General features: G+C 46.0%; 1 protein-coding gene across 15 annotated transcripts in view; it reads right to left on the bottom strand.

The window, feature by feature from the left end:
* The window catches only part of SNX29 (sorting nexin 29), a 566,403-nt gene that overhangs the window by 535,083 nt on the left and 12,994 nt on the right, over positions 1-18,326 (bottom strand). For 13 of the 15 annotated variants that reach the window (XR_014254726.1, XR_014254727.1, XR_014254728.1 and 10 more), the window contains exons 2-3: positions 11,690-11,754; positions 9,559-9,611 (exon numbers count right to left, since the gene is read on the bottom strand). Coding sequence is in view for 7 of the 15 variants with exons in the window: in XM_082429659.1 (XP_082285785.1) it covers positions 9,559-9,611; positions 11,690-11,754 (118 nt within the window). In the remaining 8 variants the exon portion in view is untranslated. Of the gene's footprint in view, positions 1-1,453; positions 3,104-9,558; positions 9,612-11,689; positions 11,755-18,326 lie in introns of those variants that run through there. The other 2 variants (XM_082429658.1, XM_082429654.1) reach the window with 2 other exon arrangements.

Raw genomic sequence — 18,326 nt, 5'->3', positions numbered from 1 at the left:
CACTGAGGCACAAGCAAGTCAGAAACTTGCCCACAGTCCAACATGACCCGGAACTGGCCACACCAGGATTCAGACTCTGAGCTCCAAACCCCATGCTTGCCCTGCTGCCCCCCAGTTTGGGCTGCTCTTTCCAATTCAATGGGAAAACTTAGCATGCTCTGTAATTCCACACGGGAAGAAGCAGCATCTTCTGGTGGAGCACCAGCACATCTAGAGGTAACTTCCAGGGCCTGCTGAGTTCTTGGGCCATTCTTTCTAGAAGGCACACTATTCAAAAGATACAAGACAGCCTCCCCACAGGCCAGTCTGACTGACAGAACAAGGAATAATTTTAACGAAGCACAAGAATGGGTCGTCCTTAGGGGAAAACAGAGCAGGGGAACAAGGCCAACAGAATGGAACGAGGAGCCCGTGCGTTATGACCGCCACCACTTCCGCCAGTTTCCGAGGACAAAATCTGATGGGAAAAAACAAGTGCTGCCTGTCATTTCCCTTCCTGTCAATGTTGTTTTATACTTCATGTGAGGCCTGTTGCATCTTGCGGTGTAATCTCACGAGACCAAACAAATGTCTCAGGCACGCAAGCACTCACACACTCGGGCAGGCACACTCACACACAAGCATACTCACATTTGGGATTTTCACAGAACAATACTGTATATCATGTAGGCCCCCACACCCAACAGCTGCGGTCCAGCCCGCTTTTTCTTTCCTCAACGTCTGTTGTCCACAGACACCTCGGCCACTTTTGTCACTCGTGAGGATATTTCTATTATTTACTTGTCTTGAGTCCGACTCACTTTTTCGACTTGTATAAACCTGTTTTAAAAGGAAAAACTCTATCGCTATTGCAAATGCAAAGCCAGCACTGTGGGCCCTCAACAGAGTAGCCCTAAAAGTAAATGTCATCCAAATAAAGTATAAAATCCTGTCTCTGCTGCTGTCAGGGGAGGACTGTGCTTGAAACCTGTACGCTCTGTTTACAGAGAGGCGGGGGGTGTTCGAGATACTGTTTTCAACTGTATGATACTACTATTCTGGTATGTCAAAAAATGATCAAATATTGGCAATTTCATTTAATTCAGCTTAATATTAATACCAAACCAAGTCTTTCCCCCAATATCACTGCGATTTAAAAGGAACTGAAAAGAGAATAACTGAGCTACTGGGCAATTGAAAGGAATGTAATGCTGTGATATTTAACACTTAAAATAATGTTAAAAGTACCTGCAATGATACAAATCTCTCATTTGGGGAAACTCCGTGCTAGGAAAACAAGAAGGGATGTGGTAGAGAGTGAGGACCAAGCTGGGAAAATATGCAGTCTGTGCTCCAGCCCCATTCCACTGCCTACAGGTATTTTCAAACCACACAGAACTGTCATGGGAAAGATTATGATATGGCAGTGACAGGGACAACTGCTGTGCATTCTGCCTCCCTATATTCACTCCACCTTCCTAACAGCACCCAGATTTCATTCTGAAGGGTTATGTCTTCCTTACTGGATACTGTCTTGGGGGGACGATGATGAACCCAAGCAGACATCTTCGCACTATGTAAGTCAACAGGGTCCCAGGAAGCTCCATCAGCCAATCCTTCTGCTGGTGGGCAGGAGGCGGCCACGTGACCTGAGACTGGTCACTCAGGTGCCTCCTCCCTGGAATGCCAACCTTGGGCAGAATGAGAGCGAGTCAGGAAACAGCTGGTGTCCACTCCTGCAGCAGGGCCTTAACTGGACCATTCCTGCTAGGAGACCATTTCACGGACCCTGTTTCCAGGTTAGGAGACTTCCAAAGCTGCTTTGACTCCTTCCTGTTTCCAAACCTGACCTGCCATCAATTCCATGAGCTCACAATATCCTCAACTGGAGTAAATTTCTGTTGCCTGTTACCAAAGAGTCCTGGCAGATACACCAGTGTACCATCCTTTCCAAGGTTCCTACTGATATTCATCCAACCAGCGAGACTCACCAGCTGCAACCAGAAGCCAACCCCTCGCAGTCCTGCCTAGAACTTTTCCTAAGATGGCAAATTTAAAATGGCATCCAGATTAGAAATGAAAAAGGAGAAGTAACAACTGATACCACAGAAATACAAAGGATCATGAGAAATTACTACAAGCAACTCTATGCCCATAAAATGGACAACCTGGAAGAAATGGACAAATTCTTAGAAAAGCACAACCGTCCGAGACCAAACCAGGAAGAAGTAGAAAATATAAACAGACCAATCACAAGCACTGAAATTGAGACTGTGATTAAAAATCTTCCAACAAACAAAAGCCCAGGACCAGATGGCTTCACCGGCGAATTCTATCAAACATTTACAGAAGAGCTAACACCTATCCTTCTCAAATACAGCAGAGGGAGGAACACTCCCAAACTCATTCTATGAGGCCACCATCACCCTGATACCAAAACCACACAAGGATGTCACAAAGAAAGAAAACTACAGGCCAATATCATTGATTAACATAGCTGCAAAAATCTTCAACAAAATACTAGCAAACAGAATCCAACAGCACATTAAAAGGATCATACACCCTGATCAAGTGGGGTTTATCCCAGGAATACAAGGATTCTTCAACATATGCAAATCAATCAAAGTGAAAAACCATATTAATAAATTGAAGGAGAAAAACCATATGATCATCTCAATAGATGCAGAGAAAGCTTTCGACAAAATTCAACACCAATTTATGATGGGTAGGCATAGAAAGTAGGCATAGAGGGAACCTACCTCAACATAATAAAGACCATATATGACAAACCCACAGCCAACATCATTCTCAATGGTGAAAAACTGAAACCAGTTCCTCTAAGATCAGGAACAAGACAAGGTTGTCCACTCTCACCACTATTATTCAACATAGTTTTGGAAGTTTTAGCCACAGCAATCAGAGAAGAAAAAGAAATAAAAGGAATCCAAATCGGAAAAGAAGAAGTAAAGCTGTCACTGTTTGCAGATGACATGATACTATACATAGAGAATCCTAAAGATGCTACCAGAAAACTACTAGAGCTAATCAATGAATTTGGTAAAGTAGCAGGATACAAAATTAATGCACAGAAATCTCTTGCATTCCTATATACTAATGATGAAAAATCTGAAAGAGAAATTAAGAAAACAATCCCATTTACCACTGCAACAAAAAGAAAAAAATACCTAGAAATAAACCTACCTAAGGAGACAAAAGACCTGTATGCAGAAAACTATTAGACACTGATGAAAGAAATTAAAGATGATACAAACAGATGGAGAGATATACCATGTTCTTGTATTGGAGGAATGAACACTGTGAAAATGACTATACTAGGCAAAGCAATCTACAGATTCAATGCAATCCCTATCAAACTACCAATGGCATTTTTCACAGACCTAGAACAAAAAATTTCACAATTTGTATGGAAACACAAAAGACCCTGAATAGCCAAAGAAATCTTTTTTTTTCTTTTTTTTTTAAATTTATTTATTTATTTATTTTTGGCTGTGTTGGGTCTTCGTTTCTGTGTGAGGGGTTTCTCTAGTTGTGGCAAGTGGGGGCCACTCTTCATCACTGTGCGCGGGCCTCTCACCGTCACGACCTCTCTTGTTGCGGAGCACAGGCTCCAGACGCGCAGGCTCAGTAGCTGTGGCTCACGGGCCTAGTTGCTCCGTGGCATGTGGGATCTTCCCAGACCAGGGCTCAAACCCGTGTCCCCAGCATTGGCAGGCAGATTCTCAACCACTGCGCCACCAGGGAAGCCCCCAAAGCAATCTTGAGAAAGAAAAACGGAGCTAGAGGAATCAGGCTCCCTGACTTCAAACTATACTACAAAGCTACAGTAATCAAGACAGTATGGTACTGGCACAAAAACAGAAATACAGATCAATGGAACAGGATAGAAAACCCAGGGATAAACCCACGCACATATGGTCACCTTATTTTTGATAAAGGAGGCAAGAATATACAATGGAGAAAAGACAGCCTCTTCAATAAGTGGTGCTGGGAAAACTGGACAGCTACATGTAAAAGAATGAAATTAGAATACTCCCTAACACCATACACAAAAATAAACTCAAAATGGATTAAAGACCTAAATGTAAGGCCAGACACTATAAAACTCTTAAGAGGAAAACATAGGCAGAACACTCTATGACATAAATCACAGCAAGATCCTTTTTGACCCACCTCCTACAGAAATGGAAATAAAAACAAAAATAAACAAATGGGACCTAATGAAACTTAAAAGCTTTTGCACAGCAAAGGAAACCTTAAACAAGATGAAAAGACAACCCTCAGAATGGGAGAAAATATTTGCAAATGAAGCAACTGACAAAGGATTAATCTCCAAAATTTACAAGCAGCTCATGCAGCTCAATATCAAAAAATCCAACAACCCAATCCAAAAATGGGCAGAAGACCTAAATAGACATTTCTCCAAAGAAGATATACAGGTTGCCAACAAACACATGAAAGGATGCTCAGCATCACTAATCATTAGAGAAATGCAAATCAAAACTACAATGAGGTATCACCTCACACCGGTCAGACTGGCCATCATCAAAAAATCTACAAACAATAAATGCTGGAGAGGGTGTGGAGAAAAGGGAACCCTCTTGCATTGTTGGTGGGAATGTAAATTGATACAGCCACTATGGAGAACAGTATGGAGGTTCCTTAAAAAACTAAAAATAGAACTACCATACGACCAAGCAATCCCACTACTGGGCATATACCCTGAGAAAACCATCATTCAAAAAGAGTCATGTACCACAATGTTCACTGCAGCTCTATTTACAATAGCCAGGACATGGAAGCAACCTAAGTGTCCATCGACAGATGAATGGATAAAGAAGATGTGGCACATATATACAATGGAATATTCCTCAGCCATAAAAAGAAATGAAATTGAGTTATTTGTAGTGAGTTGGATGGACCTAAAGGCTGTCACACAGTGTGAAGGAAATCAGAAAGAGAAAAACAAATACCATATGCTAACATAGATATATGGAATCTAAAAAAAAAATAAAAATAAAAGGTTCTGAAGAACCTAGGGGCAGGACAGGAATAAAGACGCAGTCGTAGAGAATGGACTTGAGGACATGGGGAGGGGGAAGGGTAAGCTGGGAAGAAGTGAGAGAGTGGCATGGACATATATACACTACCAAATGTAAAATAGATAGCTAGTGGGAAGCAGCCACATAGCACAGGGAGATCAGCTCGGTGCTTTGTGACCACTTAGAGGAGTGGGATAGGGAGGGTGGGAGGGAGATGCAAGAGGGAGGGGATATGGGGATATATGTATATGTATAGCTGATTCACTTTGTTATAAAGCAGAAACTAACACACCATTGTAAAGGAATTATACTCCAATAAAGATGTTAAAAAAAAAAAAAAAAGAAAAAAAAAGGATATAACTCAGGAACAGCCAGATGGAAGAAAGGTATGGGAAAAGAGCACAGAGCTTCCAGGCCCTCTCCCAGCACACCACTCTCCTCGCACTTCCAAGTATTCACCGACCCAGATGCTCTCTGAACCCCGTCCTCTTGGGTTTTTATGGAGGCTTCATTATATAGGCTTGATTGATTAAATCATTGACCATTGGCAACTGAACTCCATCTCCAGCCCCTCTCCCCTCCCTAGAGGTGGTGAGATGGGACTGAAAGTTCCAGCCCTCTAATCACGTGGTTGGTTCTCCTGGCAACCAGCCTCCAACTTCTGGTGCTTTCCAGAAATCACTACATTAACATAACAAAAGACACCTTTCTGGCTATCACCACTTTGGAAATTCCTGGGGTTTTAGGAGCTCAGTACCAGGAATGGGGCAAAGAACAATCATGTGTATTTCTTATTATAAATCACAGTATCACAGTAGACCTAATTCTTGGGCTTAGAAAAGTTAGTGATGCAGCTGGAAAGGGGAAGCGCCAGATTCAGGCCTTGAGAGCCCATGAACCTTCGCACCAGCCTGCCCAGGGCATCCGACAGCCCCCTGGACATGGCCCTCGGCGTCGCATGTTGTGATCACTGCCTCACTGGACTATGTTCCCAGGTGGACACGAAGCCACCTGAGGGGTAGAAATCTGTCTGAAGTATTTGGAAAGCTCCGTGTCTGTGACACCAAGTCGGCGTTCAGTAACTAACTGCTGAACAAATGAGTAATCCAATAAGTACTTACTAAGCACTTACTATGTGTCAGGCGCTGTGGATGTAGTGTGGGCAAAACAGGCTTCTCTCCAGCTGGTCATCCAGTTGAGCAGACAGATGTAATCGATTCATCACACAGACGTGTAGTAATGAGAAACAGAGGTTTATAGACTCTAACAGTACAGAGCAGGGGTCAGCAAAATACAGCCTGAGGCCAAATCCAGGCCTTAACAGAAAGAGTTTGCCAGTCCATGGTACAGAGCAAGGAAAACAGGTCCAGATGGCCAGGGCTGGAGAGGAGTGTGGAGGATTCATATCAGGGGTCTGGAAGGTTTCCCTGAAAAATTACTGAAAGGCTTTAAGAACAAAAAACAAAAAACAGAAAGGCCAGGGCAGGGTGGCAGGAGCAGAGAGCCAGGGGAGAGGTATGGGGCCCTCCAAGCTGCTAAGGATGTGGGCCTTTTTCCCAAAGCAAAGGGAAGCCAGTGGAAGGTTTTCCATGGGGGAGTGACCAGTGGGAATCCGTGCTCTGCAGAACCCTCTCAATGCACAGGAGGCAGGCCAAGAAGGAAGCCGGTGGCGGGTCCACGGCAACTGTCCTGGGAGCCACGTGGTGACTGGGACAGGGCAACGGCCGGAGAGCTGGAGAGAAGCGAATGGATTTGAGATCCATTCCGGTGCCAGGCCATTTGTCAGGGGTGAGGAGAGAGGTGACTGATCTTCCTTTTCAGACTTCACGACAGTTGTTTTAAAATATTCACTGACTTTCCCTCTTGAGGTTAAACTTTCTCACAGAATAAGGACACCGATGTGACCTTTCCTACGTGAAGGTGGTGCCACCTTTAGCCAAACACATTGCAAGATGAGACCAAGACTCTGATATTGAGAAGGAACCCTCTAGGGGGGAGAAAACAAAAAAATTTTTTAAACCCAGCTTCCAAACCGATATAATCGCTAAAGGTGATATAACAGAGAAAGAATAGACTTTGGAGCCCAAGAAGCTAGGGTCCAACCTCCAACTCTAACATCCCCGAGATGACTCACCTAGGCTGTCTTACTTGCCCTCTCTGAGCCTCTGTTTTCTTATCTGTAAAGAACTACACCGCTGCTCCTCCTGAGGCTGCACTGAGGCTAAGAGGCGACACGAACAAAGGGCAGCTGGAACAGTGAGAGACAGTAACTATCATTATCGTTATTAAGCAGGATACTCCTTTTAGCCGGAAACCAGTTACCATGGAAGGAATTAACTTTGTTAATTCTACTATAAAACACAACAGTTTACATAATAAAAGTTGTAATAGTAAGCTCTATTATATAACAACACGTTAACCTAACATTCAGAAATGGGTTCTCTCTCTCAGGAAATGAAAAGAATAATTATGAAGAAAAGTGATAAAGAACTCCTGACTACATACACCCACACACCCACACACCCATACACACAAATGCACGCACACACTCGCACATACACACCTCCTGGTTCAGGAGATCTAGGATGGGGTACAGAATTGCATTATTAATTAATAAGCCTCTCATTCTCATGCAGGTGGACCTTGGGTTCCAAAATGAGAACCCCTGTGCTGACGGAGGCCAGGCCCCATAGTAAGCCCTCAGGAAGAACTGAAGCAAAAATTCAGTTTAATGATCTAATGCCACAAACACACAGAGAACCTAATGTGTGACGGGCACAGAATGTCTCTGCAAAACACTGAGAAAGAAAAAAATGGAGAAGCTGCCCCTCTGCCCTCCAAGCCCACAACCTCTTTAAACACTTGACCAGGGACTTCCCTGGTGGTGCAGTAGTTAAGAATCTGCCTTCCAAGGCAGGGGACTCGGGTTCGATCCCTGGTCGGGTAAATAAGATCCCACATGCCACGGGGCAACTAAGCCCACGTGCTGCAATTACTGAGCCCGCGCTCCCTAGAGCCCGTGCGCCACAACTAGGGAGCCTGTGTGCCACAACTACTGAACCCATGCACCCTGGAGCCCGCACACCACAACGAAGAGCTCACCCGCCACAACAAAAGATCCCACATGCCGCAATGAAGATCCCATGTGCCGCAACAAAGATCCCACATGCTGCAACTAAGACCCGAGGCAGCCAAATAAATAAATAAATAAACATTTAAAAATTAAAAAACACTTGACCGTGTGTGGTACAAAGCCTCGCACACACTCAACCAGACAACCAATCTCCGTGAGCACCTTCTAGATGCTTCTAGGCACTGGGGATACACCCGTGAACATGACAGCCAAACATCCCTGCCCGCTGTTATGGTACGGGCGACAGAAAGAAACAAAATTAAAAAGCATAATGGATAGTTGTTAGTTGGTGTTATGGAGAAAAACTGAGAAAGAAGCAGCAGAGAGTGTAAGGGTGGGGAGAACTGTAAATCTGCACCGGTTTCAAATAGTCCCCATAGCTCGATTAAAATGTAGCATTACACCCACTGCTCATGGCTGGTAAAGTGTCACAAAGAGAAAGGTTCTGGAAGGACAGAGAAGGGAACTGGCTGGGCTGGGTGGGTCAGGGTCAGAGGGTGGGGAACACTCGCAGTCTCCAGGATGAGGTGAATGCTGAGCAAGTGAGTTCCCTTCCCTCCCCTTCCTTTGCGGAAATGTTCCTCCTGCCCCTCCAAGGCCGCAGAGCATGAATTAGCCCTGAACGACTTCACTGGGCATTTCCAGCAAGTGCCTGTGTCTCTTACCTTTGCCAAAACATTTGCTTCTCCTCCTAGGCGGTGTTATAAGCTTATGCAGTCATGTCAGGTCATGAAGGGTCATGAAGGTCAATGGCCATTTTTAGGACTTTTTTTTTTTAATTATAGAAGGGACACATGCTCACAGTATAAAACATGAAAAAAGTATCAGAAAGTATAAAGATTCCCAAGTCTTAACCTCAACATGACCTCTATTCACATTTTGGTGTGTTTTTTGCCAGAGCTGTTGTTTCACATAGCGAGGATCACTGTGAATCCATATTAACTCTGTATCCTGCTCTTCTTACTGTTACTAAATATATTATTTTTAAATCACTACATTTGCATTTTTCTGCTTAAAACAAATTCTGTATGGACATCAACGTAATGGCTATGTAACGTTCCATTCTACCGATGCACTGTAGTTTATTCACCGTTTCCCAATTGTTGAGCATTCAGGTTTCTGAGTTTTCATCATTATTAAATTACCATGAAAATAATTTCATGCGGAAAGTCATTTCAAGGAATTCACTCAGAGTAGGTTCCTAGAAGGAGAATGACAGGAAGCTGGAAATACTTTAGACAAGCAGTCACAGCACAGATGACCTACAGATCCCCCAAATGCAATCACTGCCCCACCTGGCTGCAGCGGCAGAATATAGAAGCTGGTCAATCTCTGACCACCTTTTTGGTCTTTGAAGGTAAAGGGTTTCAGAAGCTACATATTTACCTGCTGTCGGAATCCGAGGCGATCTCCTTTCTCCCTCCAAAGCGGATCTGGCACTGCACAGAAAAAGAAGCTGCTGAGATCAGCTGTTGGGATGGGACATACAAAACCTCCCCCACAGGCCTTCAGGGTCACGGGGGACACAAGGCCAGGAACTCTGGGTGCCAAGTCAGGGTGTCCCCATGCCCTGGGTGTCAGCCCAAGACCTAAGACGGCGGGCACCCCAGCCTTCCAGCCGCCACTTGAAGGAAACCCTTATCTCCAGCTCGTAGAGAAGTGAGCCTTGTGCAAAGACAACGCTGAGAGGAAAACAGAAGCACACGGCCTCCTGCAGATTATCTAGGAAGCTTCTTCTATCTGTCAGCAGCTGACTGTCAATAACACAGAGCTCTTAACAGGCAGTAATCAAAACTTCCACAAATCTGTGATGATGGGTCCCTTCTGACAGGGCCCAAAGTTGTTATGGCTGGCTGTAAAGTTATGACAGCATAAATCAAGCTTCAGACAAGTCATCTGGTTGTGCTGAACCACAATTCACCCAGGGAAGGTGGAAACAAAAGCAAACTGCTCTTTTTTTTTTTTTTAACTGTGCTGAAATATAGACAACATAAAATTTACCGTTTTAACCATTTTTAGTTATGCAATTCAATTCACTTCACAATATTGTGCAACCATCACCCCTCTCCACTACTCTTTCCAAAGTGTAGAATCTCCACTGTGGGTAGCACGTTTGCAAGATTCCTGAATTTATTATCGTGTGTGTGTGTGTGTGTGTGTGTGTGTGTGTATAGACATTTAAATGACACTTTTGTCAAAACTCATGGAACTGCACACTTAAAACTGGTATATTTTATTGTATGCAAATTATACCACAATAAAGTTGATTTTTAAAAGGCATATATACAACACTTTCACCCCTCAAAATAATAATAGCAGCTCTAGGCAGAAGATCCAAGTTATTTCTGTTTAACTGCTACATTTGACGTGGCTTGACTTAACTCTTCATCTTCTTATTTTACTTTCCATTTCTGGAGCAAAGAAAGAAGAAACTAATAATGTGGGTTGTGCATTTATTGTGGAACAGGCGCTGGCCATGGCCCTTTACCCACTTTAACAAATGCAATTCCATCAACAGCCCTATAGAGATCGGTAACCCAATTAAAGAGAAGAAGGACGCTCAGAGAGGCTGGGTGAGTTGCCCCAGCACACACAGCTGTGAAGAGATGAAGTTGGCCTTCAACCTCAGCTACACCCGAGTCTGTGTCCTTCCCACCATACCTGGACGCCTCGAGGCTTGGGCAGATGCTAAATTCTCTGGACTCACGTCGACACTTAACAGACACTTCCATTAAAGTACATATTTATCTCCCTACATCGTGATTACACGCAGATAATTGCCAGTCGCCTCTTCCAAAATGTGAATTCCTAGGGCTGGATCCTAGCTCTGCTGCTTATTAACTATGACGTCGGCAGCAAGTTATCAGACCTGAGCTTCAGTTCTTCAGTTTCTTCATCTGTAAAATGGCAATATTTACAAGAACTATCTCACGGGGTGGTTGGAAGGATTAGATGTAAAGCACTTGGCAGAGAATCAGGCACGCGATGAATATGCAAGAAATGATGCCTGTCTGGTAGCTGCAAGCAAGCAAACTGATGCCAGCCTCATGTCAAAGCTCGCTTCCACACCCAGCCAAAAGCCAGGCATCAGAAACAGCATCAGCCAAACCAAGCAGAGCCCACCCGCGGGATCCACACGAGCCTGAGCACGGCCTCACTTCTGTTCTTGTGCTCACGGGGTCCTAACTCCAACCACAACTGCAGCACCCTTAGGAGTTGCCCTAAAACACAACTGCTTGGAAATGAGGCTCTGAAACCCACTCAATGCCCTTCTCAAGGGGACATCTGTGAAGGATGGGGCCGGGTCCTCCAGGGGGTCTCCAGGAAGTCAGGACACAGGAGCTCCTTTGTCCCTACCACTGATCACTATCATTTGCTGGGGAAAACGATTAGCCTCACCGTTCCCAGATACAAAGCGGGAGGAGGTCTGTGTAGATAGAAGGGCAGAAATGACTTCTTCATTGATCATCTGACACTATGACCTGACCGCAAAGTCAAACGTGAGCTTTCTTCTTACCTGTTTCACTGCATCCAGCAGTCGCTCCAGCAGAAATTGTCTTTTCATGTCATTGTTCTGTGATCCTAAAATGCAATGAGGCTTAATTAGTTTTGTTTGACATTCGCTTTCTATTAAGACTCTCTGACATGCAGTGTACGGCTGTGCCCAACTAGCATCAGCCTTCTCTTTAGTAAAATCAATAACAAGACCAGGTATCAATAATCTACATCATTACAATGAAGTTTGACCACTTTCCTGTTACTGCAACCCAGGAAAGCAACTAAACTAGTGTTTCCCAAATTTGGATGATGTTACTGGAATGGTCTAACTCAGGGTTTCTCGACCTTGGTGTCACTGACATTTGGACCAGATAATTCTCTGTGGCTGCCCTGTGAATTGTTAAGATGTCTGTCAGCATCCCTGGCCTCTACCCACTAGACACCATTAGCGTGCGCACACACACAGACACACACAGACACACAGACACACACACACCCTAGCTGTGGCAACAAAAATGTCTCCAGATACTGCCCCCAGTTGAGAACCAATAGTCTAACTTAAAATGTAAGTTTCCTAGTACGGCAGGCACTGCTTGTTGGCTGACCTCACCATCATCTCCAACATCATTTTTCCATGAAAAACCTAATTACTCCTGTTCTCAGCCTCTCTTGTAAGGCTGCCCGTAAGAAGTTTTAGCTAATGACATGTAAGCAGAGAGCACTGGGAGGGATCTGGGGAAATTATGCCATCCTTATAAAAGAACAGATGTTAACGGCTTCGCTCCTTCTTCCATCCTTCGTGCCTTAATCGTAAACACATCGGGTGGAGCCAGAGCAGCATCTTGCTACCTTGAGGCAACAAGCCTGCAGCGAAGGCCAAGAGAATCACAGAGACACCAGCCCCGATGTCATTTTGCTGCTGAACCAAAGCTAGAAATCTCATACCTCTCACACAACAAACAGTTCCATTCGTTCAAGCATTGTACATTGATTGGGCTGTTACTTACAGCCAAAAGCATTCTCAACTGATACACATGGCACACACCAAACTCCCATTTAAGAGGGTGTGGGGCAAGGACACTTCAAAGCCCCAGGCAGACCACTGTCAGAACCACATCTGATGCTCCACAAGAGACCCAGTGACTCCAATCAACAGAGACACAGCTACATATTATGATGCACCAGACACAGAACACAGTTGTTTCAAAGGAGACCCAAATTTAGAGTTTGTACAAGGGCAAATGCTCCACACTGCAGGCCTTGAATTGCCACTGAGCTGCTTCTCTCTTGGGCAACTCAGCCGGGGCTTCACCAGGGAGTACCAGCAGGGCATCACCTTAGAGATGGTCAGTGATTCATGTAAGTCATGCCAGGGCCACCCGCTTGCTAACAACTGTGACCGTGTGGTGAGCACTTCCTGCATGCCAGGCACAAAACTGAGTCCTCTGAATGCATTGTGCCCTGTAATTTTCACAACCACCCTACCAGCCAGGTATTAGGATCCCTGAATTGCAGATGGGGAAACTGAAGCTCAGAGAAGACAAGCAATTACATGCATTGACCCACTCGGTAATTATTTAACTTCTACTGTGTGCCAGGCAATGTTCTAAGTGCTGGGGAAACAGTGGTTAAATGGTATAAAAGAACCGTCTTCTCATGGAGCGAAAATTCTCTCAGGAAGAAACAAATAGCTCCTAAGTAAACTAATAAAGATGATGTTAGAGAGTCATACTAGAAAGAAAAACTAAATGGGGTGATGACAGGGAGGAAGCAAGAGGGCCACGTCAGCCGGGGCAGTCAGGGAAGGCCTCTCTGCACATGTAATATCTGAGCTGAGCCCTTTAGAACAAGAAGGAGCAGCTGTGGAAAGATATGGAAGACCAGCATTCCAGGCACAGCAAACGGCCAGGGAAAAGAGGAGAGAACAGCTTGGCTTCTGGTCTTCCAGGACCCAAAGGAAGCCTCTTATGACTTGAGCAAAAAGCAGAAAAGGGGAAGCAAAGACAGACAGGCAGGGGCCAGTAACAAAGGTCTTGTGGGCCATGATAATGGGTTTAGGTTTTGTTCTGTATTTGAATACAAAGAGTTGGAACCGTTGGACATCCCTGGTGGTGCAGTGGTTAAGAATCCGCCTGCCGATGCAGGGGACACGGGTTCGAGCCCTGGTCCAGGAAGATCTCACATGCCACAGAGCAATTAAGCCCGTGCGCTACAACTACTGAGCCTGCGCTCTAGAGCTGCAAGCCACAACTACTGAGCCCGCGTGCCACAGCCACAACTACTGAAGCCTGCACGCCTAGAGTCCGTGTTCTGCAACAAGAGAAGCCACTGCAATGAGAAGCCCGCGCACCACAACGAAGAGTAGCCCCCACTCACCACAACTAGAGAAAAGCCTGCTCACAGCAATGAAGACCCAATGCAGCCAAAAATTAATTAGTTAATTAATTAATTTTTTTAAAAAACACTTAAGAAAAAAATAGGTGGAATGGTGACCCCGACTGGAGATCGTGCCCCTCAAGGGTTGTTAGGACTACCACACGGGCTCCTGCCTCACCCCAGGCCCGGAGGTCAAACCAGTCAGTAGACTCTCCATGGACACACAGGAATACAGCTGACTTCCCAAACTCTGCCACTGTTATTTTTTCTGGAAGAGGTCTTGAGAAAGGATAGCTCACGCATCCTTCCCACCAGACCAGAGGCCATCTTGAAGCGTCACTCAGGACGGCTAGAGACCCCGCCGACCCTAGGCCCTCAACATCGCTCTTGACACCTGTGTCTATCAAATCATCCTGCTCTCCGTTTAGCAGAAGGTCCAGTTTCAGCTCTTCTCTAACACCACAACTGGGAAGTCAGGCTTGCTTTCTTCCTTTTTCCAAGTACTGCACCCAACAACTCTACCTGCCCTTGGGCAATGCCAACTGGAAACTCGACAAGGTTTTCCCCCCTGAAGTGCTTTTGCTATTCTTTCTGATCATGAAAGTAATGCATGTGATAGAACTATCATATAACCCAGCATTTCTGGGTATATACACAAAAGAATTGAAAACAGGGTCTTGAAGAGATATTTGTACGCTTATGTTCACAGCAGCATTATTCTCAGTAGCTAAAATGTGGAAGCAACCCAAGTGTATACTGACAGATGAATGGATAAGCAAAATATGTATGCATATACATACAATAGATATTATTCAGCCTTAAAAAGGAAGGAAACTCTGCAATATGCTACAACACAGATGAGCCTTAAGGACTTTATGCTAAGTGAAACACACCAGACACAGAGAGATAAATACCACATGATTCCACTTATATGAGGTACTAAGAGCAATCAAAATCATAGAGAAAGAAAGTGTAATGGTGGCTGTCAGGGGGACGGGAGGGGAGAGAATGGGGGTTAGGGTTTAATAGCTACACGTCTGCAGTTTAACAGGATGAAAAGAGTCGTGGGGATGGATGGTGGGGACGCTGCACAGCAGTGTGAAGGTATTTAACACCACCAAACTGTACACTTAAAAATGGTTAAGGGCTTCCCTGGTGGCGCAGTGGTTGAGAATCCGCCTGCCAATGCAGGGGACACGGGTTCGAGCCCTGGTCTGGGAAGATCCCACATGCTGCGGAGCAACTGGGCCCGTGAGCCACAACTACTGAGCCTGCGCGTCTGGAGCCTGTGCTCCGCAACAAGAGAGGCCGCAGTAGTGAGAGGCCCGCGCACCGCGATGAAGAGTGGCCCCCGCTCGCCGCAACTAGAGAAAGCCCTCGCACAGAAACGAAGACCCAACACAGTCAAAAATAAATAAATTAATTAATTTTTTTAAAAAATGGTTAAGCTGGCAAACTCTGTTATGTGTATTTTACCACAATTAAAAAAAAAGAGTACTTCATGTGAAAAAAATACAATAATAACAAATCGGGGGGAAATATACAAAGAAAATTAAAATCTCCATCATCTCACTCCTGATAATTGTTAGCGCAGTAACTCTCAAGCTTTCACGTGCACACGAATCTCCAGGCAGGCTCTAATTCAGAAGGGCTGGGTGGGGCCTGGGGTTCTGTCTCTCTCACAAGGTCCCAGGTGACGCTGATGCTGCTGGTGCCTGACCCGCCGTGAAGAGCAAGGATACAGCACCTACCCCTAATGATATGCACAATGATCCCACATCTCTGCGACGGAACTCGTTCCACTGCTTTCTCTAGAAAGGTCAGCAGCCTCCTCTGCCTCACCCTGCAAAGCCCCTCCACCGTGGGAAGAAAGCCTGCTCTCTAGAGAGGAACAGCCTGAGGTTGTGCAGGTCTCAGCCCACCACACACCCACCCTCGCTGACGCGATCTCTCCACAGACAAGAAGTGCACTTGAAAAAGACAGTCCTGACCCCTGCAAAGGCACCTGTGGCCATCCCAGGCCTGAACGGGGATGAAGAAAAGGGGGTCTCGTAGGGCAGAGGGAGCACGGGCGGCCTTGGGAGCATTCACCGACGGCAGGAGGTGCCCAGGAGGCCCATGGCCATGAGGAACAGTGGAAGGAGCGCTAGTGGGAAGTCACAAGACATCAGGAGTTCTCATCCCGGCCGGGCTGCTTGCTGGCCACCTGACTCGGACAGTCACTTCCCTTCTCGGGGCACTGGTTTCTGCATGAGATCACCCCCTCCTAGCTCTGCAGTCTGCGAGTGTGGGGTGTCTGCGGAGACAGGCAGGCAGAGCAATCGATGCTACCGGGCTCTTTCCTACCTTCTCCCAGGGACCAAGAGGAGAATACAGGACCCCTCCCAGGGCAAGAAGAATCTTCCAGCCTCAACGGCTGCAACCACCCAAGAGGAGCAGGGAGCCAGTGCCCACCTACTGAGCCTCAACTGTGGGCTAAGCCATTAACTGACTGGCATCTAATCCTTGACAAAGAAGGAAAGGTGGCTCCACTCAACAGAGCACTGGGGCTGAGAGGAAAAGACCTTCACCCACGGAAGTGCTGAAGGAAGGATTCAATTTCAAGTCCACTGGCTCGGCCTTCTGTGAAATCTTGCTCACCCTCAACCCCTGTAACAAACCTGCAGTGACAGCCCCACTGCCAGTTCAGGAATGATTTCTCTATGAAACCCCAGCCTTTCTGCTTCCTTCCTTCTGTAAGGGTAGCCCTGAGTCAACACTATCAACCAGATGAGCCAGAATAGGCTTTTTTTTTTTTTTTTTTAATTGGAGTATAGTTGATTTACAATATTGTGTTCGTTTCAGATATAAAGCAAAGTGATTCACGGAACAGGCTTCCATCAAAATGAAAATAGAAAACAGAAAGGCACCCCAGGGAATACACCCAGGGTCCACAAACCTGTCAGAGAAATGCAGTGATCTCCTGAGGCTCTAACTTAGAAATCACCTGCGTTTGAAACTCAGTCACCTGGTCCAGGTGCATCGCTGTTGTCTTTCACGTTTAGGATCCTTAAGATCCCAGGGTTTCCCTGGTGGTGCAGTGGTTGAGAGTCTGCCTGCCAATGCAGGGGACACAGGTTCGAGCCCTGGTCTGGGAAGATCCCACGTGCCGCGGAGCAGCTGGGCCCGTGAGCCACAATTACTGAGCCTGCGCGTCTGGAGCCTGTGCTCCGCAAGGAGAGGCCGCGATAGTGAGAGGCCCGTGCACCACGATGAAGAGTGGCCCCCGCTTGCCACAACTAGAGAAAGCCCTCGCACAGAAACGAAGACCCAACACAGCCATAAATAAATTAAAAAAAAACCAGATACTTAAAAAAAAAGTAAAAGTCTATTAATTAAAAAAAAAAAAAACACTAGAATCCTTAAGATCCTACACTAATTTTTCCCACAAATCTCCAGCCTTCAGTGACCTCCTGGGGAGAGAGAGCAGGGATTCAGAGTAGGACAGGGCAGGTTCGAATCCTACAACATCAGCTATGTGACCAAGGACAAGTTACTTAACCCCTCTGCACCTCCTACAGCTTTTTTTTTTTTTTTTTTTTTGCTGCATTGGGTCTTTGTTGCTGTGCGTGGGCTTTCTCCAGTTGCGGCGCGCAGGCTTCTCATTGCGGCAGCTTCTCTTGTTGCGGAGCACGGGGCTCTCGGCGCGTGGGCTTCAGTAGCTGTGGCTCGCGGGCCCTAGAATGCAGGCTCAGTAGTTGTGGCGCGCAGGCTTAGTTGCTCTGCGGAATGTGGGATCAAACCCGTGTCCCCTGCATTGGCAGATGGATTCTTAACCAATGCACCACCAGGGAAGTCCCCTCCTACAGCTATTAATGAGTGAATGGATACCATGCACCTAGAACAGTGCCTGGTATACACCAAACACTTTATACATATTAACTATTATTGCTGTTGTTGTGGGCAATCCTATACCTCTGGCTCTAACAAGTACTTTCATCAGGCTTCCTTCTCTCCAGAGCACAGGCAAAGCAATCCAATCCTGGCCTCTGTGTTCACTGCCCTGGGGAACTGTAAAGGTGAAAAAGCTTCTCTGCCATGTGGGGAGGGGAAAACCAGCAAGATGCCCCCAAGGCACTCTACATATATCCCTTCTCCAATCCCTGCCACAACCCAGGAGGTCAAGGTAATCGTGGTGCCCGTCCACAGAGGAGTTAGGTCACTTGGGCAAGGCTGCACACACACACACAACGGTATTTCCCTGCCTCTCTACGCAGTGGCAGAGGGAAAGTCATTTCTCT

This window comes from Balaenoptera physalus, assembly GCF_965194825.1.
Source record: "Balaenoptera physalus genome assembly, chromosome: 16".
Classification (NCBI taxonomy): domain Eukaryota; kingdom Metazoa; phylum Chordata; class Mammalia; order Artiodactyla; family Balaenopteridae; genus Balaenoptera; species Balaenoptera physalus.
The sequence above is the reverse complement of the archived record's forward strand: the minus strand, read 5'-3'. Positions and strand labels throughout refer to the sequence as shown.